At 40.7% G+C, this 26,307-nt stretch overlaps 1 protein-coding gene across 12 annotated transcripts in view; it reads left to right on the top strand.

Annotated features, from left to right (window-relative positions):
* The window catches only part of HIVEP1 (human immunodeficiency virus type I enhancer binding protein 1), a 131,181-nt gene that overhangs the window by 26,342 nt on the left and 78,532 nt on the right, over positions 1–26,307 (top strand). For 4 of the 12 annotated variants that reach the window (XM_027676189.1, XM_027676188.1, XM_027676192.1 and 1 more), the window contains exons 1-2: positions 15,646–16,066; positions 24,442–24,525. The exons of 3 other annotated variants lie outside the window; for them this stretch is intronic. In XM_027676189.1, the coding sequence (XP_027531990.1) occupies positions 16,027–16,066; positions 24,442–24,525 (124 nt within the window). In that variant the 5' untranslated portion in view covers positions 15,646–16,026. Of the gene's footprint in view, positions 1–9,534; positions 12,145–15,488; positions 16,067–24,441; positions 24,526–26,307 lie in introns of those variants that run through there. 5 more of the 12 variants (XM_027676181.1, XM_027676180.1, XM_027676182.1 and 2 more) reach the window with 5 other exon arrangements.

Genomic DNA, 26,307 nt, shown 5'->3' with positions numbered 1-26,307 from the left:
TGTTCCAGCATCCAGACATATCTTTAGACATCGTCTCTTACAAACTGGACTGAAAAACAAGCCAAAGTGGGCACAGGGCCATTCCCAGAACAACAGAGAGAAGACAGTGCATGCATGACCAACAAGCGATGGCCATCCCTTTCTCAGAGGAAGAGGTGCAGCAGTTGTGAGAGGAGCAGCAGCACAGGAACAGTTGTGGTTGAGGGAAAGCTATGCTGCTGGCCTCGGTGTGATGCTTGTTTCCCCAACCCCATGATGTTCTTCAGCATGGGTCTGCTTGTGGCTAACACTGTGCTTTGGGAGTGAATGCTGGTGAGGAAGCAAACCAGACAGCTCCTAGGACAGGCTGGAATTTAGTATTGGGGGAAAACAGTCCTCTGGAAGGAATGCTTGCAGGGGATGTTCGATAAGAGCTTCCTCTTGTTATCCACATTTAGACAGATACTTCTGCTGATAGTGGGTACTTGGGGGATTTTTGAGGGATGTTCTTTGGTTGTTGGGTTTTTTTGGTTTTGTTTGTTTGTTTTGTTTCTTTTGTTTTGGGTTTTTTAACAGAACCAACAGTATCTTTTTGTTTAAAAGAAAAACAGTGTAAGCTTAAGATAAGATTCTTTCATCTTGGCTATGAGAAAAACAGTAAACCAGTCAGCTAGCTTGGAGGGGATGTGTTTTTCCCAATTAAGAAGCCTCATCACTAGCATAATAGTTGTGTAGAGCTTATAATTTGCTGTACATGAATGTGAGGTTGTGGAGGGGGGAAACAGTTTCCCGTGTGGTGTCTGGAAAACCCATCTCACACTGGGTTGAGATGTGGGAGGGGGGCTAGGACTCGAGGATTGGATTTTGGGGCTCTCAAACCATGACAGAGGTACAGTTTCCTTGCTTCAGTGGTGGCAGCTGCTGCCCAAGGATGTCAGTGCTGGGGAGCAGGGGGCTTCCCTGGGGACAACTGGGCTTGCACACAAGCCAGGTGCCCTGTTGGAAAGCTGATACCTGTCCAAGCATGGAGCAAGGCTTCATGAAGTCCAGAAGGCTTTGCTAACTGTGGCTTTTGGGAGGATCCAATACCTTTGCCTGCTTTGAGGTGTGAAGGTAATTTAAATAACTTCAGCATGCCCTTGGGGATCACTGCCCCATTTCCTATTGGGTGGTAGTGACCAGATCTCAGTGTGTTCTAGTGATTTGGTGTGACCACTTTCCCTCTCTACTTTATTGGTAAGCCAGTGATAATTCATTTATTATTTTCTGTTTACAAGTCCTTCTGTCCTTTTGTAAGAGGTTTGGTAGCAATATAGTGGATTACAACAGTATTTTCATCAAATAATTTAGCAAAATAAGTTTCTGAAAGGACTCAGAATTGTGGGAAGGTGTTATGCAAACATCATTTTCTAGTACAAATAACTAGAGGAAACCACGCTATGTATTTTGTATTAAAAAGTAACAGCAATTTAAGCTACAAATAACTGTAGAAGTTGGGATCACCAAGATAAAAGAAATGGCCCACACAAATGACTTAAAATTTTGAATCTGACTGTGTTTATACTCTTCTCATATCTAAAGGCTGCCAAATTCTAGATGCTGTCTTTCCTGGGAACTAACCAATGCTCTCTGGCATGATTTTCACTTCCCCTTATGTCTATATTTGAAAAAGCATATGTGTAGTCCCTAAATGAATATAGTGGTTAACAAGCTATGGATGACAACCCACAAAACATATTTGCTAAAGCAAGTTTCATACTGCTTAATGGAAAACAAATACCAGAGCGACTAAACCAGGAATATTGCTGTACATGCATATATTTCATGTATGAGAAAAGTTGAAGGAAAAAATCGCCTTCTGAGTTTTTCCTGGGCATGCTGCTTCCTGCTGGATTCAAGTTACTGTAACTCTGGGGGCAGAACTTGGTTCTTTAGTACATATTTGTGTTTTTCCTGGTAAGGCAGGACATGCTATGTGGCAGAAACAGGCAGTTACTGATGTTACTTGAGTAACAGTTTCATCCTTCATATTCCTAAGGAAGGAATCATCCTTTACATCCTAAGGAAGTAAAGCTAGCAGTGTCCCCCTAAAGCAGCACTGTGAAATCATTCTGTAGTAAGCAGTGTCTCTGTTGTTCCTAAAAGAGGCCATGCAGGATCTTCAAGCCTTCTACAACGTGTCTTATCTGCAAGCAATGGGATGTAAATGATGCTGGAGAAGCTGGTGAAGGACTGCAGTGTTTGGGGGAAAACCGATGCCTCGCAAGCAGTGCATCACCCCCAGCTGATGGATGATCCATCTTGGGTACAGGTGGGGAACAGACCACAGGTGGGAAGGAGTGTGATGGGATAGAGCAAATTTTTCTGCAGTTTTCAAGGGCCAATTGCCACGGGTGCATGCAGCCCTTGCTACTCAACTTGAGTAGCACTGAATTTGGGACCTAGTTCAGGTAGTAACAGGTAGCTTGAACACATCAGGAGATTAGAGGTTTTATTACAAAACTCTAAAGCTTAGTAGTGTTCTCAACCTCGGGTGCTCAGTCTTGAGCCAGAGCTTCCTGAAGCTTACTTGTACTATTAGATTTTTTTTTTTTACTTAAAAAGGAACTTGAAATGTATTTACTTGCCTTCTTTCATCTGGTGACTCACATTGGCTTCTTCCACATGACTACACTGCTGAGAAGGTTAGGAACCTAAGAAGTAAAACTGAGATTTCTGTAACTTTCTGCTTCCTGCACACTGGTCTTCAAAACCAGAATTTAAAGCCCATTTTTTTCAAATTACTTTCAGATACTTATGTAAATACACTTAGTTCTGGTGAGATCAGTGAAAGTTCTTAGATGGGCAGCACTTTTTCTGATCTGAACCACACCTTTGTTTTGTTTTGTTTTTCTTAATTTTGGTCATTAGTTTCCAAATAGTTTCCTGATACTAGTGCACTTGGTATTTAGGAAACAGGACATATTAGTTAGCTGGTTTTGGTAAAGCGGCTGTTGCATGTCCACCCTTCTGCCAGGGTTTAGCCCAGGAAGTTCTGTTTTGTGTTTAAGAAAACAGCTTTGTACATGCATGCCTATCTAAGTTTTTTTATTATTATTATTATTATTATTCCACTGCGAATATTTGTTAGTTAACTGCTGTGGGAACTTACAGTGGTTTTCTGATGAACTTTATACAAACCAGGAAGAAGTGACCTTCCTCATTTGCTCTAGTTGAACCTGCTTTAGCAGGAAGGTTGGACTAGTCCCTTCCAACCCCAACCATTCTTTGATTTCAAAATGAGTTGAGGTGTGGCTTCTAGGTACTTTCCAAATGAGTGCAGCATGACATCTCCTGTGGCCCACACAAACCTCAGTCAGGCCAGCTGTTGGTACCCTGTGAATGCAGCCAGAGGCCAGATCTGCCATGCACTTGCATGAGATTTTGGCTACTTCAGAAAAAAAAGGAGGATAAATAAAAATATAAAGTAAACTTTCTGTTTATTTTCCTTGGAGTTTAGAGTGCATGTGTGTGTGTGTGTGTGATACATATACTGAAAGAAACAAAGCCCAGCATTCCAACAATCCTAATGCATCTGCATGAGACAACAAAAAGAAATACACTTTTCAGATAAGCACCCTTGGTCCTGGTAATGGTTCTGATAAACTGTTTGTTAAAAGCTGCTGTAGTAAACTCGACAGTTTCTTTGCATGAGACAGGACTCCAAAACAAGTTGCTGAAACTTAGTTAATCATGTGCTGTGGACAAGACTTTGCTAAGGAAAGCGTGTGTTAGTAATGTAGTTACTAAGGTGTTTTGTTCTGCCTGAATTGGTTTCTCAGAGAGCTTTAGTTCTTAATACACTGCCACTTGCTGTGTTGCTGGTGGCTGAAATCTTCACCAAGACTGCAGTCCTGTCAATTTTTCACCATAAAAGCAATCTAGAACACTTTTAATGGGATCATTGGCAAGTGCTCGTGGCTTTAAGCTGACAGAGGGTGGGTTTAGGTTAGATATTAGGAAGAAATTCTTTACTGTAAGAGTGGTGAGGCACTAGAAGAGGTTGCCCAGAGAAGCTGTGGATGCCCCATCCCTGGAAGTGTTCAAGGCCAGGCTGGATGGGGCTTTGAGCAACCTGGTCTAGTGAAAGGCATCCCCGCCTATGGCAGGGGAGTTGGAACTAAGTGTTCTTTAAGGCCCCTTACAGCCCTGACCATTCTATGGTTGTATGACTGACATTTCTCCTAGCTTGGAGAACATGCTTCAGCCCTGGACTCCTCCTTCAAGCTATGCAGTGGAAGTCAGGATGAGTGTGTTGGGGCTCCAGCCTGTAGGACACAACAGTTTGTACCAATGGTTGACATAAACCAGACAGGCTGCAGCTGTCCAGATCAGGCCAGGGCCCCTTCAACCCCAACAGCAGTCCAGAGACAGGAGAACACAAAACATTTTGAAGTCACCTGTGTTGTTCTCTGACTTCTGCTTTGTCCTGTAAAAGCAATGTAGTTTCTGTCCCCTCATTTTTAAGACATTGTTCTTAAAGAGTTTTGTTAAGTGTTTTCATTTACCCTTTTTTCCCAGCCCAAGGACTGAAATTGATTTGTATTAAAATCACAGTAATTTTTCACTTTTCCTATAGGGTGACTATAACTGTCACATTTCCATGCGTGCTTCTGTGTTACCTGCAAGAATATGCCAAAATATGTACCTCTCTATCTTCAGTCAGTCCTTCAGGATATCCTTTTTTCCACCCTCTGTATGTGAAATGTGTCTTGATTTAGTCAGCCTTGATATGAGAGCAGAATCTGATGTTGCCCTTGGTGTTTCAGTATTAGTCTGTACTGTTATTTCTGATGGAACAGTGATGGTTGGAGACCTTTGCTTTTAAGTATTTAAGGAGGGGAGCACCAGGAGTGTTCCCATTTTACTGGAGCTCAATGTGCTTGTCCCGTTGCTTTTCTTCCACTGCCTTCCACCCTGTGGCATGGCAAAGGGAAATTAAGAGCATCAGTGGAGAAGAGTAGCTAGTGGAGAACTGAAAAGTTTGGAAAGAAGAAAGAGGGAAATAACAGACAAAAAACCCCTACCCTGGAAACCTAAAAGAAACTTTTGGGAGAACAAGGAAAAAATGACTTCTTTGTCTGAACCCAAATTTGTAACTGTAGCTAAATCACAGTGAGGTGGCAGATGCAACTTGTTTGGACAGCTGATGGCTGATCAGTGCTTAAAATCAAATGAGTGATATGCCTAGTTTTTGAGGGATGGTATAAATAAGTAAAATAGTTTTTACCTCAAAGTACTAGTAATCTGTGTAGACAAAATACACACATAGGAGAGGAAAAAGCTATGTACTTTATATAGAAGCAAGGTGCAGGTAAGCTGATGTCCTCAAATAATATGCATCATGTACTGGTAAAGTATGAAGGAGTGAAAGGTAGCGTTCCAGTAGATTTTTGCCCTCTCTTATTTGTAGGCCTCTTAGCAGCTAACTGCAAACCCCTGCTTTTATTTTCTCTGAAGCTGATTACATGGACTTTGGCTTTTTATTGAAGTTTAGGTGACTTGCAATACTCCACGTGGCTACGTCATCTTTTATCATTCTGCCTTGCTGTTGATGGGCAGCCTATACCGGCCCTCACCCAGGACTACCAGGGACAGCAAGACTGAAGTCTCTCCTCTTTCTGTATTTTAAAATAAAGGGAGTGCTCCTCTCATAGGCCTCATTGGGCACTTGGTGCTGGGAAAAGGGCAAGATTGTTTGTCTGCATGCAGAATCACAGGGCTGAACTGTGTCCCCAGGGAATGATCTAACCTGCTTCCCCTAAGACAGGGTTGGCCAAGTCTTTGTCATTTCTGGGAGCAGGTAGCATCTCTTTATAGTACATACAGATATATGTTCTCATTCTAATAAAAAGATACAATATATATCATATATGATGTATACATATATATTGTATATATATATAAAGATATATTCTATTGATGTGCTTTTCTTTGTCAGAAAGGTTTTCTCACTGTCTTGGTAAAGTCTTTCTTCTTGCAATTTGGAAATACATTCATTTTCTCATTGCATCTTCCTTCTGAACAATTGAAGACTGTTACCTTGTCTCCCTTCAGTTTCCTTTTGTTTATATTATATACTTAATTCATCATCTTTCTGTTCTTCTCTGAATATCTTCCGACTTGTCCACATATCTCATGCAGTAGTGAAACTTGACCAAAATGTTCCTGCTGACATCCCAGTAATGCTGAGTATAGCAGAAGGCTTTCCTCACAGACCTCCCTTGCTGGCTGTCCGTTCCCACACGTTTGCTTTTTTTTGCAAGAGTGTGATATTGTTGATGCTTATCTAACTTATTGTGTGCTGTAACCTCTAGCTCTCTTCCACAGAACTTCTGCTTAACTGAGAGAGTGCAAGTTGGGCAGTTGATGAAAGATAGAAACCTGCTTGTAAGGCTAGCATGGGATAATGAAATAGAAAAAGGGATGACAATGGCTTAGAGGAAAACTACTTGATTAAGGAAACTGTAAAAATATTTCGCTGGAAAAAAAGGACAAAACGTGGAATATTTTTTCCACAGTCACTAAAACAGATGCCAAAAGGATTTTGGCATAAAATGTGCTGAAGTTCAGTTTGGGTATCAAAGTTATAAAGTGTTTGAGGCTAGGAGATTGCCAAAGAAATGTTTTGCTTGTATATGCAAGACAGTATTCTTAATAGTATTAATGCCAACATTTGCCTGCTTGCCCTGGTGCGTGCTGAAGTCTGTCACTTTGCAGCCCAAGTTGCTTTTCTGTGTTACCTTTTCATATTCCATGTGGAAAAAATTTCAGTTCAAGTGATCTTTGTATAAAGTGTTAGATAAATTCAGTTGGGTTTTTGTGTATGCATGTTCTTGTAACAATAGCAATTTTGTACATTTCAAGAAATGGTACTTTAGACTTTTGTATGGGCTTTTTATCCCACATATCAAATGTGGTAGAGTTGCTTGTCTGATGTCGGGAATGGGCACCTATGCAGAGCAAGTTCCATGATGCTTTTGGTTATTTAGAATGTGCTACACATGCACAGCAAGTTTTTGATTTCTGAAAAGAGGGGAAATCCTCACTCATTGAAACAATTTGTCTTCTAGATTGGACAAAAAAACATGGGTCTTTGTAGTGGGCTAAAATCCTGCAAAATTTCAGTATTGTATTTTTTCCAGTAATCCTAAGATTGTTTGTTCAGCTGCTTTTATTCAGTGTAGCACTTAATATGAGTATTTATTAAAAAAGAGAGGTGGTTAAAGCATGGAACCTTTTTTTTCTTAAGTTCTTTGACATATACTTGTTGCTTCAAACCCCTTTCCACATTCACATTGTTGATTTTGTGTGCGTGCAAAGGAGTATGCTTGAGCACTCTCGGGAGGGATGTCAGCAGTTTGTACTGTACTCCTGAGTCAGCAGAAGTTGCTGGAAAAAGGACAGAAGTGTAGTAACTGCTGTGGCGAATGCCTTGCTTTGCGTTATGTTGTCTGATCCTGATTATGGGTCTTAAGCCCCTACTGACAGGCGCAATCCCCTTGTTTATGAATCTGTTTCTAAATGCGTTCTTTCGCAGAGTCACACAGCTATGACTGCACCCTGGTTCATTTCAACATTTTCTCATTAGCCTGAAGGGAGCTCTCTAAAACCTGCTACCCCATGCTGCTTCCATCCACAGCATGAAAGGGGATGGTCTCACAGAGCTGTGCATGAACCATGGGCTGGGATGAATTTGGGAGCAGGAGGGAGGGGTGCTCCATGGTGGCTGCAAAACCATGTCTCAAATATTGGCTATATTCTTTTATAATTTCTGATCCAACTGTATACTGACTTGGCCAAGGACTGGATTGCAATCATATTGGAATCTGGGAGCTTTGTTTCTCCTTAGGTCTTTCACCTTAGGTTATTTTGAACCAGAACAGCAAAAACTGAATTGAAATATATTGTTTAATGTAACATATTTTTCCACCTATGCTACAGTCTGTGTTAAGGGTTTGGGGTTGCTTTTTTGGTTTTGTTTGGGTTTATTTATTTATTTATTTTTAAGCTAACCAGCTGAATCCACAAAAGAGTGCACTTAGTAACACTACTATGCTTCTGTCCTTGAGCATATGCACTGCTACAAAGGGACAACTACCTGCAGAATTGACCTGTGTTTCATCTTTCAAGGCTCACACGTTGGTGACTCCCTTATTTGTTGTTTAGGATGTTCTGTGATCTGTGATAAAATTTTAGTTGCACAGTTTACAGAAATGCCGAGAAACTGCTGTTTCCATGTTATTTTGTTCTAAATAACTCAAAAAGATGCTTATACAAAGCTATGGGCGCCCTACTGCATAATTAATACTACAATAAAACCATGGCATTTAAATAAATAGCATTAATATAAAGCATTAAAATAAATAGTCGAAAAGGAGCCCTGCCTGTCTGCTACATACAGACAAAATTCTGTCCTACCTTTTTATTGCTCTGGAAATGTAGACCCAGGCCTCTCCACCAACAGTTAAAAATAGATAGCTTTTGCTAAAGTCCCTTGGTTGAAATTTAAGGAAGGGTAAAAAGAGCAAGAGCAAAGAGCCAATATGCCCCTGGAGAGTGGATGCAAGGGGAAATCAAATTTTTGCTTTCGGGAAGGTGGGATCTGTATCTCTTGGTTTTTGTAAAGGTACAGTAGGGTTTGAGCCATGGGTAAATCCGAGCATGATAAAACAAATTTTGGGGTCACCCTGGTGAGTTACACAGCCACCAGCTTTTCCTGAATTTTTTGTAAAAGAACCCAAATTGCACTCCTGATTGTGGCTGAATTGTGATTTTTTTTTTTGATTGGTACACAAAATACTTTTGATGCTGGAATTTAAGTTGGACATTAACAATGATTCCTTTGTGTAGCAGTCCCTTTTGAAGTAGAGAGTCCTGTATCTACAAGAAAACAGTATGCAGAGAAATAAATTCTGCTTTCAAGTCTGTATTTTATATATATGTCTTATGCATCTTTTTTACACAATATATGCTAACATGAATATTTACATATGAAAAGGAAATAGGATTTTAAACTATTCCATTGAATATGTAAGTATCCCTGTCCTTGTTTGATGTTTTTTTCTTCAAATAATCAGCAGAGAACTTTAAGCCTTTGGCATTTCACTCCCATCTTACAGTAGTTTTCAGTAATTTCTTCTTGAGTGCTGATACTTGGTTCTGTCGTAGCTATTTGATACTAAAGTTTCTTGGAAAGCTTTCACATCCATATTCACTGCTCAGAAACTGCCTCTCTGCTTTTTTGAGGTTCCCATCATAATTTCTATGACAACATTTCCTAAACCATTTCACATATTAATTTCTTGTTTTGGATAGAAAACCAGTGGTGTTCTCAGCTGTGGTTGAAAGCCCCAGTGCAATATCCAGCAGCTCCATGGCAGGGCTGTGACCTGATGAGAAGCTCTTCCCCAGGCTGGTCAGAGAACATCAGTAATGGTGATGGTTGCCTCTCCTGAACCCAGTTTATCACCAAGCACAAGGGAACCACCCAGGCCGTGTAAACGCAGCCGCCTCCAGCCCATCCCAGGCTGCATTGCTTCATGCCATGCAGTGCTGTTGTTGGTTATTAAAAGCATCCATGCCCTCATGTTGGCAGCCTACCAGACTATCCTCTTCCAGCTGAGCCTCAAGGCTTATTCCATCAGAGCTCAAGAGAGATGTGCCTGCCTTAGCTGTGTGCTGATGCTGTCAGTCAGATGGGGTGATATGGAGTAACAGGCCACTCTTGATCATGTACTGTGTGCCTGATTTAAGGGCCCCGATAGATCCTAGTTCAGAAGAGTCGTGTGTGGCTGCCACTGGGCAAGGCAGTTGAAACCTCACCCTGAGGACAGTGAGAAGAGTGCTGTTTGCAAGTTGCCCACAGTTGGAGCCATGACAGTGATACACCAAGAACTTGTAATGAATCCTATGAGTCATTCCATTGCTGTTTGACATCTCTGTTTCCTTTAACTTAGGGCTCAGAGGGAGCCCAGAGATTCCTTCCTTCTTCACTTTCATGAGGAAGACACCTCTGTGTGGTCTGGGCAGGCAAGGCACTTGTTGTAGAGAAGAACCTTGATTTGGAACACCACACAGAAATCCATCCTGGAGAACCAGCATTAGAAGAGAGTGAACAGCCATTCTGTTGTCATCTTCCAAGAAGTAACTGCAAAGTTGTGTCATAAATACTTGCGTCTCTGATTGTCACTGCAGAACACGCTGTGTGACAGACAGCCTTGCTTAGAGGTCTGTATCTTAGGGATTGCACTGAGTCATGTGGTTGATTATCTAAATGTAAATAATAATTGAGACATGTTAAAATTTGAATTTCATTAGGTGGAGGCTTTTAGACTTAAGCAAATGAATTATTTTTTTCATAAAACACTGTAACATGCTTACTAGCTTTGACAAAGAGTTTTTCCCCTGATACAGAGATAGCAGATAATAATAAGCAGACAAGGTTATGCAACAAAGGGATATTTTAATCATCTTTGTTTTGGAAAAGACAGGCCAGAGTGAGGTACCTCTTAGAAACAATCTACTTCACTGATACTTTTCTTCAACAGATTGACAGCATCTCGGAAAAGAAAATAACTGTTTGCTATTCCTTTTGCAGACTTCTTTCAATCACTGCGACAGATGTTCCAAGCATGTTGTTCCTCAGTTAGGTTTCTTTAGTAGTAAAAATACTGCGGTCTAAATATAGTTTAAATCGGTTGAGGTACCTTGTTTGAATATGATTCAAAATTGCATTATACCTAGTTTAAATCATAGTGTAACAGGACAAAACCACTGGAAAGACTAGTTAAGATTGTTTCAAACCCAGGTAGGACTTTTTATTCAATCATATTTTAAAGTGGTTCCAAAGTGCTATGTTTTTCTAACATATCTTGCAATCTGACTTAGGATAAACACTAGATAGCATGTGAACTCCCCTCACCCTGTTCATTATTTGGAATTACCTTGGATAAAAATGGAAAAAGTACTTAAATAATTCTCTTTTACTGTATCTGCCATGATGTCTTGTAACAGCTGTATATTGGGAATACTCAGATTTTATTATTATTTTTTTTTTTTTTCAATAAAACGAAGTTTAGCATTCAGGAACAGTTGAAATGGCTGAGATTAAGAGGGAAAACCAATACACATGTACAATGTACCCATTATTCCTTTGGAGAATTGGGAGTTGAGAAGGCTATGGCCCTTATGACCCCCCTTTCCTCTGCCAGGGAGTTCCAGTTCAAAGCTGTTCTGTCATCTCTCCTGCTGACTTGCTTCTGGAGGCCACTGGGAGACCTAAAGGATAGTGCAGGCTGAGTTCTGCTGAATGTGTTGGTGTTAAATAGCTCCTCCTTTTTATTCTCCCCCTCATTTTGTATCTAGATGACTGGTTGTTGCTCATGAGACTCACTTTTGGAGACCACTGGGTTGGGAGCACAGCTGCCTGCCTGGAATTGGGTCACGGTGGTGTGACAGTAACTGCACTAGTGTGCGTCCCTTACAAATGCGATTCCAGTCAGTGACGTTGATCGGGGGAATGAACGCTCTTGTTTGGATACCGGCTAGCTAAAGCTTTCTGCTCCCTCTTTTTGACATCTGGCATGAGGACGTGTATACAGATGAAGTTGCTAAATTGTGGTGTCTGGGACAAGGTGCTCTTTCGTTTCCAAAAATGAAGAGTAAAGCAACAAAGTTCAAGGTTTATTTCGTCACTTGGACTTTCACTCTAGTGGAAGAGATTGGGATTTCAGCTTTAGAAAATGAAGATCTTCAGTTTGTTATCTATTTTTGCTTCATTACTAGTTAGCTTCTTAATAGACTGTTAAAATAATCCTCCAAGAAGGAAGTAAAAGTAGGGAGATGCAGGTGCAGTGATCTCCAGTCGATAATGACTGAAAACAGTTAGAAATCTTCATTTTGTGCTTATTTTGGGGGGGAGGAGAGATAAGCTCACGTGTTAATCACATGCTGCCAGGTCATTGCAAGGAATCTGGTGGCAGCAGAAATGCTCTCTTCAAGGTCTTGCTTCTGTGGGAAAACTCACAGGTGGTTCACTTGAGCATCCAATTTTGAGCCTTCACAGAAGAGAGTGGTTCACATACGCTTTGTCCTGAAGCCATTTGGGCCCTGCTATGATCTCACGTAAGGAGATGTTTTCTTCTAGGTTTGTTTTACAAATTTGGAGTTAGGATCGTTCATATTGATCTTTCTTTTTCTTTGGTTTCAAGAGCTTCTCTGTGCAGCAGTGAAGATTGTAGCTGTTTACTTACTAATTTCTTCATGGTACTTTTGTTGATTTAGTCCTCATAGGTATTTAAGCTGTGAGAACAGTGGGAAAGACTTTGAACACCTAATTTTTCTCCGGTTTTGTTCATGTGATTAAACAGAAGTCCTATAGCATTCTCCCAAGGAGGCACTTTTTATGGGTAATTTTACTATCCATGGGCAGCTGAATGCACTTTTGGGGTTTTTTTGCATCATGATTCTGGCCTTCTCTTAATTGTTTCTATGATGATTTTTGTTTGTTTTTTAATGAAAGAGTGAAAGAGTTCTTGAGCATTTGAACAGGCAGCCTAGGGAAGTGGTTGAGTCTCCATCTCTGGAGGTATTAAAAAGACATGTATGTTGTGGCAGCTGGGGACATGGTTCAGTGGTAGCACTGTGTTAGTGGTTGGACTCAATGATCCTAGAGTATTTTCTAACCTAAATGATTAAATTACTCTAAAATCTACTGCTTCTTGCGTTTGCTTTCCTGTTTGAAGAGCTGAGTGAGGCACGTTAGAACAGTTGTGGCATCAAGGTTTCAAACTTCATCTCTTTTTTGTCCAACTCCCATGCCAAGGTATACAAGCATGGTGAGGCCTTTAGTTCCTGAAAGGTAGATTGGTCATATAAGGACAGACATCTGAGATAACTTTTTATTTCTTTGTCCTTACCTGTTTATAACAACAAGGTTTCCAGCAAGAAGGCACTGCCTTTAGCTCAGGATTTAGCAGGGGAAATTACTGCAAGTGAGAAGAGGTAAAGTTTCTTGGAGATGAATGCAGTAAAGGTTGTCCTGCCTGCCCCATGGCATTTGGATATAGCTAATAAAAATGGGAAACACCTCGACCTTAATGTAACCTTCTGCTCTGGTACTTTGCCGTCTGTCTCTAGACATGCAATAGGAGATTTGCCTGCTTCTCACAAGCTCTGCTACCAAGGTTGTCTCCCAGAAAGGGAAAAAGAAGAGTTATGTAATGGTGTTTTCTTTCAAAACTGTATGTTATAGAATTCAACCAAGACCCTGCTTTTAGCTCCAGTGGAAGTCTAAAACTGGCAAAAACATTTTCCAACATTCTTTTTTCTATGTGTGTAAAGAAACTTAAGGAACCAATAGTTTAGTATGTGGGGCAGAATATTCCTAAATGACAGCAAGGAGAAAGATTTTCAGGAAGAGCCACAACATCCGATTCACTAGTTAGCGAGCTCCCCCCCCCTTCAACAGGCGATACAATTTCTTTGTCAGAAATCACCAGCGGAGAGCTTGGAGGAGAGGCGGTGTGCTGTGAACAGAAACTGAGCCTCTTTCAGCTATGATACCTCCCTGTTGAACATTAATGAACTGTAGCGGCTGTATGTAAGGTTTGTGGCTTGTTACATATGCTTAGCTTGTCAAAAGTTTCTCGGGGCATTAAGGGCAGGCAGTGTCATTTGTGCAATAGGCAAAGCTCTCTGCCTGTGGATGTTACAGTGACCTTACTTGAACTGATAAATAGCTGTCTTATCCACGACCTTTAATAGCTGAAATGTGTTCACCGTTTATAGCCTTTTTTATGGTTTGCTTCGAAAGAGATTAGTGGATAAAATATATATGTATGTATGCATTGCTGTGTGATCCTTTCTGGCTTGTAACAGCACATCAAGGAATTCTAGAGTTTAGGAGCAGCAAAGCAATCACTTTTCCACGTGCTCTCTTTCTTCCTCATGAAAGGTGCTCATTCACAGGGATGCATGGTGTTGTGCAGCCTGTTATCTTAAAGAAAAAAAAATTGAACAAAACACGACAGAATGTAATGTTGGTTTTTATCCTCTTAATGTAAAATAAGACTTACTTTCTGTTTGCATTCTCTGGTTTAATTTGAAAGAAGATAGAGATGATATTAAAATATAATGAGGGCAATTCATTTTGTGGTTCACAGTGGCTCCGATTTAGAAGAAAAAAAACCCCACCTTAATCAGCACAGTACTTAAGGGCTCCCTGTAAGAACATTGTGCTTAACCTTCAGCAAATGCTTATGGGCTGCCCTGAATAGTAATGGGTTTAAGCACATGCTTAAGTGTTTTCCTGAAGGAAGACCTAAGCATCTTGGCAAGTGTTACATTATGGCTTCATTTACCTTTATCATAAATCCCAGCATCAGAGGCAAACTTTTCTTTCATCTCTTGGCAGATATTGGGGTGTATAGATTCTTCCACCTCCGTTTTTTCTATGGCTCTCTTGCTGCAACCTGATCAGCCCAGGCTGACCTTCAGGGGTGCTCCACATGGGCTGGGGAGCCTGCCCCCATGGCTCCGATTGCCCGATCAAAGTCGGTACCTTGCCTTTCATCTGCCGGCTCTCTGCCCTTCCCAGGGTTATTAATTTGAAGAACTTAAAGACGCAACCTTTTTCTGCTGCGCCCGTTCCTGGGGAAGTAGGAATGAGAATTGCGTGTTCTCCAACGGCTTTGCTGTGGTCAGTTTTCCATGGTGGGAGATGGGATTGGAGCGGGTTAAATCTGCACCAGCTGGTTCTTGGTTAGCTGTCGGAAATGCAAAAAAAAAAAAAAAAAGGAAGAAAAAAACAACAAACCAATCCCATAAAAATGGGGGGAAGAGGAAAAAAAAGGAAGGAAAAAAAGGGGGGGGAAGAAGAAAAATGGGAGAAACAAGAAAAAAGAGGGGGAAGGAAAACGAAATAAAATAGCAGAAAACTGGGGAGATAAAGGGGGAAGAAAAAAGGAGAAAATAGGAGTACAAATGAAAAAAGAAAGAAGGGGAAACAAGAATAAAGGAAAACAAAATGAAAAAAAGGGGGGAAAGGAAAGCAACAAAAATGGAAAAAATGAAAAAAGAAAAAAGTTTTTTTTTTAAAAAAGACAAAAATGAAAAAGGGGGGAAGGAGTAAAAAGGGGAAAAGAAAAATATCAAAGGAAAAAAGAAAAATGTAAAATAGGTGGGGGGGGAAAGGAGAGGAAAATAGGCAAAGCGAAAAATAAAAGGAAGGAAAAAGGGAGAGGGGAAGGAAAAACGATAAAAGGAAAAAAAACCTCAAACCAACCAAACTACACACCCCAAGGCAAACAAAACCCCAAAACTGAAGAGCACCGGGGAGACCCGGGGCCCGCAGGCTGCTCCGGGCTCTCCCGCGGGGGCCCAGCCTGCCGGCAGGGCCGGGCGCGCTCCTCTTGCGTAAGCGGCGGCCCCGCCGTCTTCCCGGTGGCTGCCGTTGCCATGGCGAGATAGCGGGGGAGGATTCCTGGGATCCGTAAGCCGAGGGAGAGAGAGAGATTACGTCTTAACCCGGCACTCCGCTGCGCCTAACGTGATGTGTCAGGGTCGCCCAGGTGTCCCGGGGGAGGGTGACCCGGCGGGCGGCCCCGCACTGTTGCAGGCATCGTTTTAAATAAAATAAAGCTGGGGAGGGAGTCGGGGGTGGCTCTCGGGGTAAGAGGATTAGATGCGTTCGCATGGGGGCTAGGATGAGGAAAATATCGCAAGGCTTGAGGGAAGTGGGTTTGAGGAATTGGCCTCAATGGAAATGGGAGGCATCCGTGTTTATGAACATTCCTAGTGCCTGCCGAGAACTGCCTGGCAGGTGATAGAAGGGGATTCTTTTTCTCTTCATCTGCATATTTTATTATCACAGTTAGTTGTCAACGTTTTATTTGTAAGCTGTGCACAATAAACACATCCTGAGAGCCTCTAAGCAGCGAGTCCGAATATCAGCCCTATGCTGATATCGAGCCTAGATCACATCATTGACAGATGTCTTTTACATGAATGGAAGGAATGACAGAAGAAGGCATCACTGTCTGCTTGGGTAAGTTTTCTTTCCGTTATCTTTAAATATTATTAGTGTTTTACACTGCGTCTTCCGTAGTGTCAGAATGGGAGCAGTCAACACTGGTGGGGTCTTCTTGTGCTTTTGATCTTCTTGCTACACTTTGCCTACTGGAATTCCTGGAAGCAGATGAGAATTTACTGAACCCTGTCACTGTGTTCTCTTGTCACTGCAAGGATGTCATTAGTGCAGGCAAAAACTTTATAAATTCTGATGTTCGATTTTAAATTTGGAAAAGATGATGTCTGGTCTAGAAGAGAGTATGAAAAATCCTGGGCTGCAAATTACTGTGTTGTAAACATGTTTCTTAAGAGGACAAACTCTGCCTGGGTTAATAATAATATCCATTGCCAGAAAACAGATGTGTGTGGGGAAAAAAAAATCTTGAGTGGCTTTAACATTCTTAAACAGTTTTACAGCAGTGGGATAAGAAATGTATTAGGATGTAAGAGAGTACACTACTGGGAAATGAGCTTGCATTACACCCACAGAGCATTTACTGTACATTAGTTATAACCCTGTTGTTTTTGTTGCCTGCAATTAATTGAGTAATTTCTTCCATGACTGAAACTGCAGGTTAAGCATGTTTGCTTTGAAAGCCAGTCTTCTGAATCGAGACGGCTTTTACACTTACCATATTAACAAGCTCTTGCAAAGTACATTTTGTGCACTATGGTTATGAATTCCTGAAAGGTATTGGTGGGGGTTAATTCACTGTTACATAAACAGCCAATAACAGCTTTTGGTTGTACTGGAATTGCTCTAAAATAGTTATTAGCTTCAAGGCTATAATAATGTTTTGCAAATATTATTTGTATGGAAAAGACAGAAATGGAGTATAAGAACTTTAAAGCATTGAATTGAGGACACTGTTGTATACATAGGCAAAGCTGTAGTGTAGCTTTACCAGTGGGCTTTACAGCTGTGACGAGATCTTTATTTCCCAGTTGTACTTAGAACCCAACAAATTCATAACCAAACCAGTTTCCCAGAAGCCAAGTATAAAAACATTTGAGAAGGGGATTGTTGCTTTAGTTAGCAAAGCTTACCTGCTACCTTATGTGCATGCACGCTGATATTCTAAAAATGCAGAAATCAGAGCTGGCATCACATGAAGGTGAACAGTACAGTCCTACTGAACCGTGGGAGCGCAGGGGCAGCACGGGGAGCCAGGAGCTGGGGTTTATTGCAGCAAGGTTATGCAGCAGTTCAGCTCACTCCAGGTGGTGCAGGAAGGAGCTGAGAACCAGTTTCTGAGTGCCTGAGTCCCTTGGCTGGGAAGCAGGGGTGGCTGGAGGGCGGCAGATATGCCTGCAGCCATTTCTGGTGGCTTCTGGTTTTGAAACTTCCCACAGGGAATTGGCTAGATACTTTTGTTGTTGGAGTGTTTATTTAGCAAAGCAGGCCTGGTACCTGTTGAAGCAGCCTGCATAACTGTCAGTGTTGTCTTTGGGTATGAGCAATTGTTGTTTGCTCAGAGAACTGGAAGTCTTTGGATGTGAGAACTTTGCTTATTTTTAGACATCCTTGGTTGCCCCTGGACTAACTTACAGCTGTTCTTTTCAGGAACTGGAAATATTGCTTCTGCTGTATTTCTGGAAGTAAAGAGTACAGTGAGGGGTTTTTTTCTGTGTAATTCAGCTGGTTTTGCATGTGATTGTTCAAATTGACAGCTCCTTTCCAAGAGATGAAGTAACTTATGTTTTGGTTGTTTCAGCTACAGGGATTTGTCTCTTGTTTATTTTAAAATGCAGTATTGTTCTGCATCACCAGCAGTTATTTATTTAGGCTTCTAAGGGAGACACGTGACTTGGCATTAGCCTTTCTTTTCCTCCCATCTCCCCTGACCCCAAAGTAGTTCAGCCTGAAACTTGATAAATTAATCACAGTTACCTTGCCAAAATTATAAACAAATGAAGATGGATGAAGCTTGACCTTAAAATTATTTTGGCTGGGCATATGCAGCTGAAAGCATTAATTGCCGTTTTCACAGCTACTTTTGACAGTGTAGGGTTTCAGTAAATGTTTCCTCCTTGAAGGAAGTGAGACATGCCATGTCATCTGCTTCACTTCTGGAGCCTTCCTGAAGTTCCCTGGATTTATGAGTCATCTTAATCGATGTTGTGTAGAAATGCCTTTCAGATATTTTCACTTCCCTGACAGTGTCAGTTTATTTCTGTATCTTTATTTCTGTATATGTATGCTTGTCACAGGGAATTAGGTGTTTGGACACCATTTAAAAGTGGCAGACCTTTACTACAGTCAATACAATTATAATGGAATTAATGACATTTTAAATTAAGAAGAATTTTTGCTCCTTTGTCTGTTATGTACTATGATTTGATTATAAACCCCATCAGTGCGGATGGCCCTGGAGTTGATAGATGACAGGACACGGTACGTACTGGAGTATCAGCTATTAATGTTGCTTCATCCAGTCCTGTTTGTATTGTGAAAAGACATTGGGAAGGTGCCTATAACTCAACCATGGAGTTTATTTAGAGGGAGACTCCAGAAGAACACCCAGGCACAAAACTTTCCATTAATATGTTTGGAAGTCTTTTTGTGATGAAAAGTCTAACAGTGCAAGTTCTTGTAGGGTATTTTACCAAAAGTGATGCTAAACCATCCCAAGTTGCCTTTCATTTAGAAAGTGGGTAGTACAGGGAGATGAAGGAGCAGGGATAAGACTTTTGGATCTTATCAAAGATCATTCTGCTGGCCCAGCCAGAGGTGAAATGTCAGGTGGGAGGTGGAGATGGTTTCACATGGGTTTCTCTTGATGTGGTCTAAGTGTCCATTTGAAACACTGTACAGGTGTACCATACTTTTTCAGTCTTTTCTGTTTGGGTTTTGTATGCTATAAAGTATATGGTCATAAACCAGTTCATGCTGAGCACAGGAAGATTTTATTCTGGCTGAACATCCGTGCTTTATTATATGTCTTTATCATCGTGGGTTTATTACTTAATAAACAGTTTTATCTTTAAAGATCATTTTTTAAAAGTTTGAAACAGGTATTACCTCACCTAGGAGTAATGAGTGTGATTGTTGGGAGCAGCTGGAAGTTGAGTTAGATGAATGCTGTTTTAATTGGCAGGAGTTCTACCTTCAGTTTCTGTGGGAAAATTAATTAGTTAAAACTCATCACCAATGTAATTAGAAAATTTTCAACTATATTATGAAGATTCTTGGTTTTAAAATTAATTGCTACAAGTTGGAAGAAGAGGCTACTTTCTAACTAATTTTGCATTGGCCATACAATAATTGGTTTACATTGTATTTCAGAGATGCATACAGAAGTCAGTTGTGGTTTTGGAGAAGGGTTTTAGCCGTAGCTTTGTCTGGGCCCACTCTGAGAGAATCCCATAGGGTCTGATTTTCAGAAAGCGCCTTGCTGAAAATTGGGCTGGTTTAAGAGAACTGTGATTGGGTACTTTGACTCATTGGCTGTTTTTGAAGTCTTCAGTCTCACTATTTAGTACTACCTGTCAGAATGTGTAAGGGCAAGAGGGGTTTATGGCCACCCTTGGCTGCAATAGCCATATGTAATGAGACACTGACACAGGTTGCCCAGAGAAGCTGTAGATGCCCCATCCCTGGAAGTGTTCAAGACCAGGTTGGATGGAACTTAGAACACCCTGGTCTAGTGGAAGTTGTCCCAGCCCATGGCAGGAGAGTTGGAACTAAATGATCTTTAGGGTCTCTTCCAACCCAGACCATCCTATGATTCTATGAAATAGCAGCAAATCAAGCTGCCTTTAAATTTTTGCGTGTCATTGGAACAGGCACCAATAAATGAGAAGATATGCTCGGGGGGCATCTAAGGGGCTAATTCTAGAGTATGTTGTGTGTAAGCAGTTGACAATAAGATATCTATGTATCACTGTAAGACTCCATGTATGCAGCCACTGTGTTCCTTAGAAATATAATTATCTTTCCAATAAAAGATATTTTTCCCTCTGGCATCATCTTCTTGTCACGTTCCATCCTTGGAGCATGGAAATGTTTTGAGGTCTGGAGCTACAAGGCACAAAGAAAGGTTGTAGTGGGCACCAGTACCAAACTCACATATCCCATGACAAGTTCCTTAACCCTGAGACCAGACTTCCCCCTGGTAAGTATTTCCCTATGGTGTTTCACCCTCACCTCTTTGTCATCATCCCACATTCTCTGCCTCCCCATCACTGAGCCATGTGGTCAAAAGCAAGAATCCCCTTGCCTTTTCCCGCTTGCCACAGAAGAGGGAATTTTATGCTGCTGGTAGGCATCTTGCTGCCTGCTTTTTTTATTGCTCTGTGCCTGGATGCTTTCCAAGGCAGTCAGTCCTCACTTTCATCTACGCCCTGGGATTCCACAGGTGCGACAGAGAAGTGAACCTTTGTGTGAGATTTGGCTGGTTTGCAGAGGTGCTTGCCACAGGGGAATGGAAGTCATAACAAGGGAGTTCCCACGGATAGGTGGATGTTGTGGGGTTGTGCCAGGAAGTTTTGGTTTCCTAAGAAAATTGAAAGATGAAATTCTGGTTCTCTTAAAGTCCTTTGGAGCTTTATAGTCAGCCTGAGCATGGTCTGAATGCTTTTCACTGCTCTTAAGGTGCTTAAGTTCAGAGCTTGGTCTCTTTATCTGATGTCCTCTGTTGGAAGTCTTTTGGTGGAGCAGTCAAATACTCACCTGAATTTGGAACATGGGGTTGGAGGAGGCATATCAGCTGCACCTAATTTATTCCCTGTGAGATATTCACCTGTGCCTGCTTACCATTGTAGGGGACACATGGAAAAGAAAAAGACAAGCATTTTGAGATCCATAATTGTTTGTAGCTTTACAAAGGCTACAGTGTTGTTAGTGCAAAAAGCAAAACATATCCCTATTGAAATTACTTAAAACAGGAGTATTTTCAGAATGAATCCCCATAATGAGGTAGTAAATTTTGTTCATAGATTGGAACAAGCAATAGATATTAAATCCACACTTAAAAATGTGTGCCAAACCATTCCTTGTGGGTATGTCAGATGACCTTCAGATTTGCACTCTACTCAAACATCTGCAATTAAAGCTCATTGAAATTAGATTCATAGGTCATTGTTGACATTATTTTTAGAAGTGTGACTTTGTTTATAACTTGTATTTAATGGGAAAAAACAACAAAAACTAAAATGTCAGAAAACTCAAAACTTGTCACGTTCCTGTAATTTTTCTGAAATTAAAATGTGCATTAAATCTGAGTTTCATTGTTATAAATTTTAAAGACTTTGTATTGAATTTGGCTTTTCAAGTTCTGCATGGCTTCTAATTTAAATTAGTAATAAACTTGAAAGAAAGATTTGGATAAATGTTTTTTGGTTGTTTGTTGGGGTTTTTTTATTTTTTAAGAAAATATGAAACTGGCCATTCTAGAAAATATTTTGTAATGTAAAATTTGCTGAATTTCTGGCAGAAAAGTTTTTTTCTGCATGTTCCCTCTGACAACATCTTGTCATCCACAAGGGAGCCTACAATTTTTCTGGGGAAGATGTGTCAGCCCAATGTAGACCACTCCAAGCTATAGAAAATTAGTCAAACTACTACAGCCAAATAATGATAGCTGTGTCCTTAGGTAGTATTAGAATGGGAGAAATGGCCATTGCATTTAGAATTTCAAAACACTGGAATGTCCTAATGAGAATCTCATTATTGACTGGTGTTAGGAAGTCTCCGTGTACCTTAACAGTACATTCCCAAACCGTGATGTGTTTCAGGTTGTTTTGCCCTGCTTTCATGGATACGTATTACTTGTTTTGGAGATAAATGTGAGGATAATGTGCCATATAATGCGTTTTAATCTCCAGTTGACATTTAATGTCAACCTGTTTTCTTAAAACCTGGTTTTTATAGGGGGAATTTTACAGGAGAGCATATGGATTGATATGCTTGATCTGCTTCTTGTTACACAGGATTTGCAGTATAATACTTAACGCCCCTTTGATAATACAGTGCAGAGATTTTTACTGGCCTGTACAAGATATTTCCAAAATGTGTTTGCTAGTGCAGTTTACTGAAGCCTTCAGGTTTTCCTTGGCATTATGCCTTGAGGAAGCTTTACTGTTGCACTGTTTGTTTTCAAGTTTTACTTCTTAAATATAAATTAGATGTAGTATAGAGCAAAAATTTGTACATTATATGGCCAGCCATCTCAAATCTGAGCTAGAATTGAAATATTACAAGTAAAAGTTTGGGTTGCTCTGGCTAAGTCTGGTTGAATTGTGTGAGATGGGGTGTATAATTTCCCACTGCATATCTTCAGCAATCAGCAGTGTAACAACGGGCTGATTGGCTATTTACTTTTTATTTTCTCTCCCATAGATCTTATGTCAACAGCATTCAAGCAGAGTGTAGCATGGTTATTTTCACTGTATCTTTGTTGGTTGCATAGATCAAAACGCAAACAGTTTTACAGAAGTTGCATTTTTATATCCTGGCAACTTCTTATTTATCCTTGTTCCTATTAAAATGTTTAATTTCCCTCAGACAGCTTGACCTTTTTCTTCCACTTGAAATAATGACAAGGGCAAATATTTGTCAACATCCTTTCAACTTGATGTCGGTATCTTGGAGGTATCTGCAGCTGAGGTGGTGGCCAGTGGTGGTAATGCCCCTCTCTGCCTCAATCTCTGCAGCAGTCCTAGTGGTGATGTGCAGCTGCCAGGGTATCACCACCAGCCCCAAGGGCCACCTAGAGAACTTGGCTTACCCACCCACCCTTCCAAAGCCCCAGGTGGCTGGAGAAGGACGTGAAGAGCAGGCTGCAGGTCAGTTATGTTTTGCATCTTCCTTTCTCCTGGCATGACACTGCATTGTTCCAGACCTCTTAGCTGTATTCAGGTGTAATGTAGCGACAAATCAAGGAAATTTTACAGTACCTCCAAACCCGGTATAGTTGTGAAGTTCCTCTATTTTGCTTTGTATTAAATGATTGAAAATGGTGTTTTGGGTGAAAGAATGAATGATACCTGAACAGACACAGTGACTTTGTCAGGATGTTTAGGACCTTGAGCAGAGGTATGGATTTTGGGAACCTGTAATGCTTGTGAAATAGAATCAGTATTTTTTAAGAGTGTATATATAAGTTAAACTTCTTGGGAGAAGGAGACTTACTGTTTTTTTTCCTCCCTTTTATATGTGTCTAGCACACTGCTCATTATATGGAGTCCTAATCCTTCTCTGGCAGACAGTGGTATGAATACCAGTGATTTCTCCTTGTCTCCTTCAGACCTGTATGATTAAAAACCTACCTATGTGACTAAAATCCTGCATCAGCATCAAAGTGATTTGGATTCCTTCATGCCTTTAGCTACCAAGGTTGCCAGTTAAAAAGACTTATTCCTGCTTACACATGATCAGAGATCTCTGTTGCACTCTGCCTGGCACAGACTTACTGATGATGGATGTGACTGGTACCTACACAGAATGTGTGCCCAAAGGGAAGCTTTCTACAGTTTTGAATGTCCTTTAGCTGAAGACTTGTTCAGAAGGGAGAGAAAGTATTTTAAGGAAACTGGCAGGTACAAATCCTTATAATAAGGCTCCTGTGGTCTGTGCATGTGCTGCCTGACAGACCTGCATTTGGTTTCACTGGTGGCCTTTCAAATGCAGGGTTAGATTTCCTAGATGTTACTGGAGGTAAGCAATCCCAGTTATCTCCTCACACAAAGTCTCTTTGCCTTTTCATGGGCAAATACTCTCTTGATTGTTCATATCCTGCGCTTTTCTCTTGCAAAATGAGTTGAAGTGTTTAATTTAGGAAGAACACGGTCACATATTGCATGCTGCTGCAAAATGGTGGTGGGACTTGCTGGCGTAGGTAGCTGTCTTCTGTGGCTTTGGAAGGAATGTTCAGCAGATACTTTATGACCTTCTGTAGGAGGAAAAAGGTGCACAGGTGACAATGGAGGAGGTTCTTGTGAATGTCGAGGTCTCTTGCAAGTCTGGATATCAGCCTACGTTCCAGTATATAGGGAGAGAGTTACACTAACAAGAAATTAATGTCTCCTTTATTTGGAAACTGAAGGTCTTGGTGCACCACATTCAGAGTGCTTCTGTGGCTTCACTTCCAGACTTAAGTCTGAATAAACAAAAATGTTCCAGCTGGAAAGGAACTGATTTTTCTTTAAAAAAAAAAAGCCTTGGAGTGCCTTGGGTGTGTTGGGTAATTGTGTACTCAAGAAACGCACTTACATAAGTGAAGACACTCCTGTAACCCTCGCCTGCCAGGAAGGCAGGCGCTGCAGAAAATCTTCCTCATCTCAGAGGAACTCCAGTAGGTGCAAAAGCAGGGAAGAACCTTTATCCTTTGCACTGTATTTATTCGCAAAGAGAAGTTATCTTTGGGATGGCTGCTTGGCATGAGAGGATCCCTGGTTTTTATCCTGTGGAGCTGCTTTTTCTTGTTGGTGTTGCAGGTAAGTTTCTTTTTCTAACGTGGGAGGGGTGGGTATTTTCCATAATTCTTCACAAGGCTTCGCCACCGCTGGTTGAAACAGCCCAGCAAAGCACCTTCTGGAGGCAGGATAGGAGTCAGAAACAAATGTGGAGGGACGTTGAGGCAGCATGCAGCAGAGCACGGTGTGTAGGATATCGGTCTAGGTTTCCTAGTTCAGTAAAGAAGACCCATGCAGATTGTGAGGGACTTTTTACAAGGGCATGTAATGACAGGACAGAGGATAATGCCTTTAAACTGAAAGAGGGTGGGTGTAGATTAAATATAAAGAAGAAATTCTTTACTGTGAGGGTGGTGAGACACTGGAAAAGGTTGCCCAGAGAGGTGGTAGATGCCCCATCCCAGGGAACAGCCAAGGTCAGGTTGGACAGGGCTCTGAGCAAGCTGATCTAGTTGAAGATGTCCCTGCTCTTTGCAGGGGATTGGACTAGATGACCTTTGAAGGTCCTTTCCAACCCAAACTATTCTATGATTCCAAATCCTAAACAGTGGGCAGTGGTGTCCAGATCTACCTCTCATGCTTAACAGTGTGCATTTAGGGGAGTTCTAAAAGAAGGACACTTTCTGAGCAAAACTAGGCTATACTGTACTTACTAAATAAGCACATTTTCCATTAATATAGTTTATAAAATGTACGAGCAGGCCTTAGTGTTTGCTTACATTGCTTACGGTACAAATGTCAAATCTAAATGCATGTGAAACTTTATTTCATGTGTTTATTTCAAATGTAATTGGATTTTACTGTGAAAACATTTCATGAGTTAAGTTTGAGATGTGTGACAGAACAGCAAAGATATTTAATACTTTGCTTAATTTAGAAAAATGACCTTTCAGAGAAAAAAACTGTGCTTGTCAAAAATATACTGATGAATTAATTTCTTGTGATGCCAGTGTGATAGTTGACTTTTGAGAGCAACCTTATAGCTAATGAGTTTTATTTTTATCTTAGATCTGTCTGATTGTAGTGCTTCTCTCAAATCAAGTCACTTTACTGACTTTTAAAGCTATAAATAAATAGCAAAATTTGGAAGAAAAAAAAAAAACAACTAAAAAAACCAACCCCAAAAACCCCAGCAAAATTAAACCAAATCAGAACAACGCAGATCTGACTGACCAGTGGGGATGGATACGTGGGATTTTAAACAATATTGCATTGTAAGATCAGTACCCCCTTTCACCACCACCCACTCCCCACCCTTGCAATACTATCTAGAAATACCATAATTTTATTCAGCTTTTAAATGTCCCTAATAGAAATGGGATAGCAATGGTATCTTGCATTAGGAAAAACTAGATTTGTTTCCACAGATTAAGTCAATGACTTTTAATTTGTAAAAATCTGCAAGGAATTTGAAAACCACTTTAGTACTTCTTGTAGGTTTCTGACTGCTTAAATTGATTTATGTTTAGAACCTAATCTTGCTCACTTTGACAAAGCTGGCAACTTTAGTGGGTTTATTTGTGCGGATAGAGTGAGAAAGATTCAGCTTTTGATATAAATACTTTAGCTTTCTGGTTTCTGAGAACTGTTTCCTTACAGTTAATTATGCATCCTTAAGAATGTGTACATTCATACGCATATGTAGAGGGAGAGATGGCAGCTTAGTTTGCAAACTATTGAGCTTCGTTTTTCCAATCAATGTTTTTAATTTTAGTTTGAGTCAAAACAATCTCCAAAATGTTAAGATAGACTCAGATCACAAGAATTAAAAGTCAGGTCACATATATTGTCACATGTAGCATC

The sequence above is a fragment of the Neopelma chrysocephalum genome, unplaced genomic scaffold (genome assembly GCF_003984885.1).
Source record: "Neopelma chrysocephalum unplaced genomic scaffold, ASM398488v2 Primary Assembly neopelma1_26b, whole genome shotgun sequence".
In the NCBI taxonomy this organism is placed as follows: Eukaryota; Metazoa; Chordata; class Aves; order Passeriformes; family Pipridae; genus Neopelma; species Neopelma chrysocephalum.
Note: the sequence above shows the minus strand (reverse complement) of the source record. Positions and strands in the feature narration are given on the sequence as shown.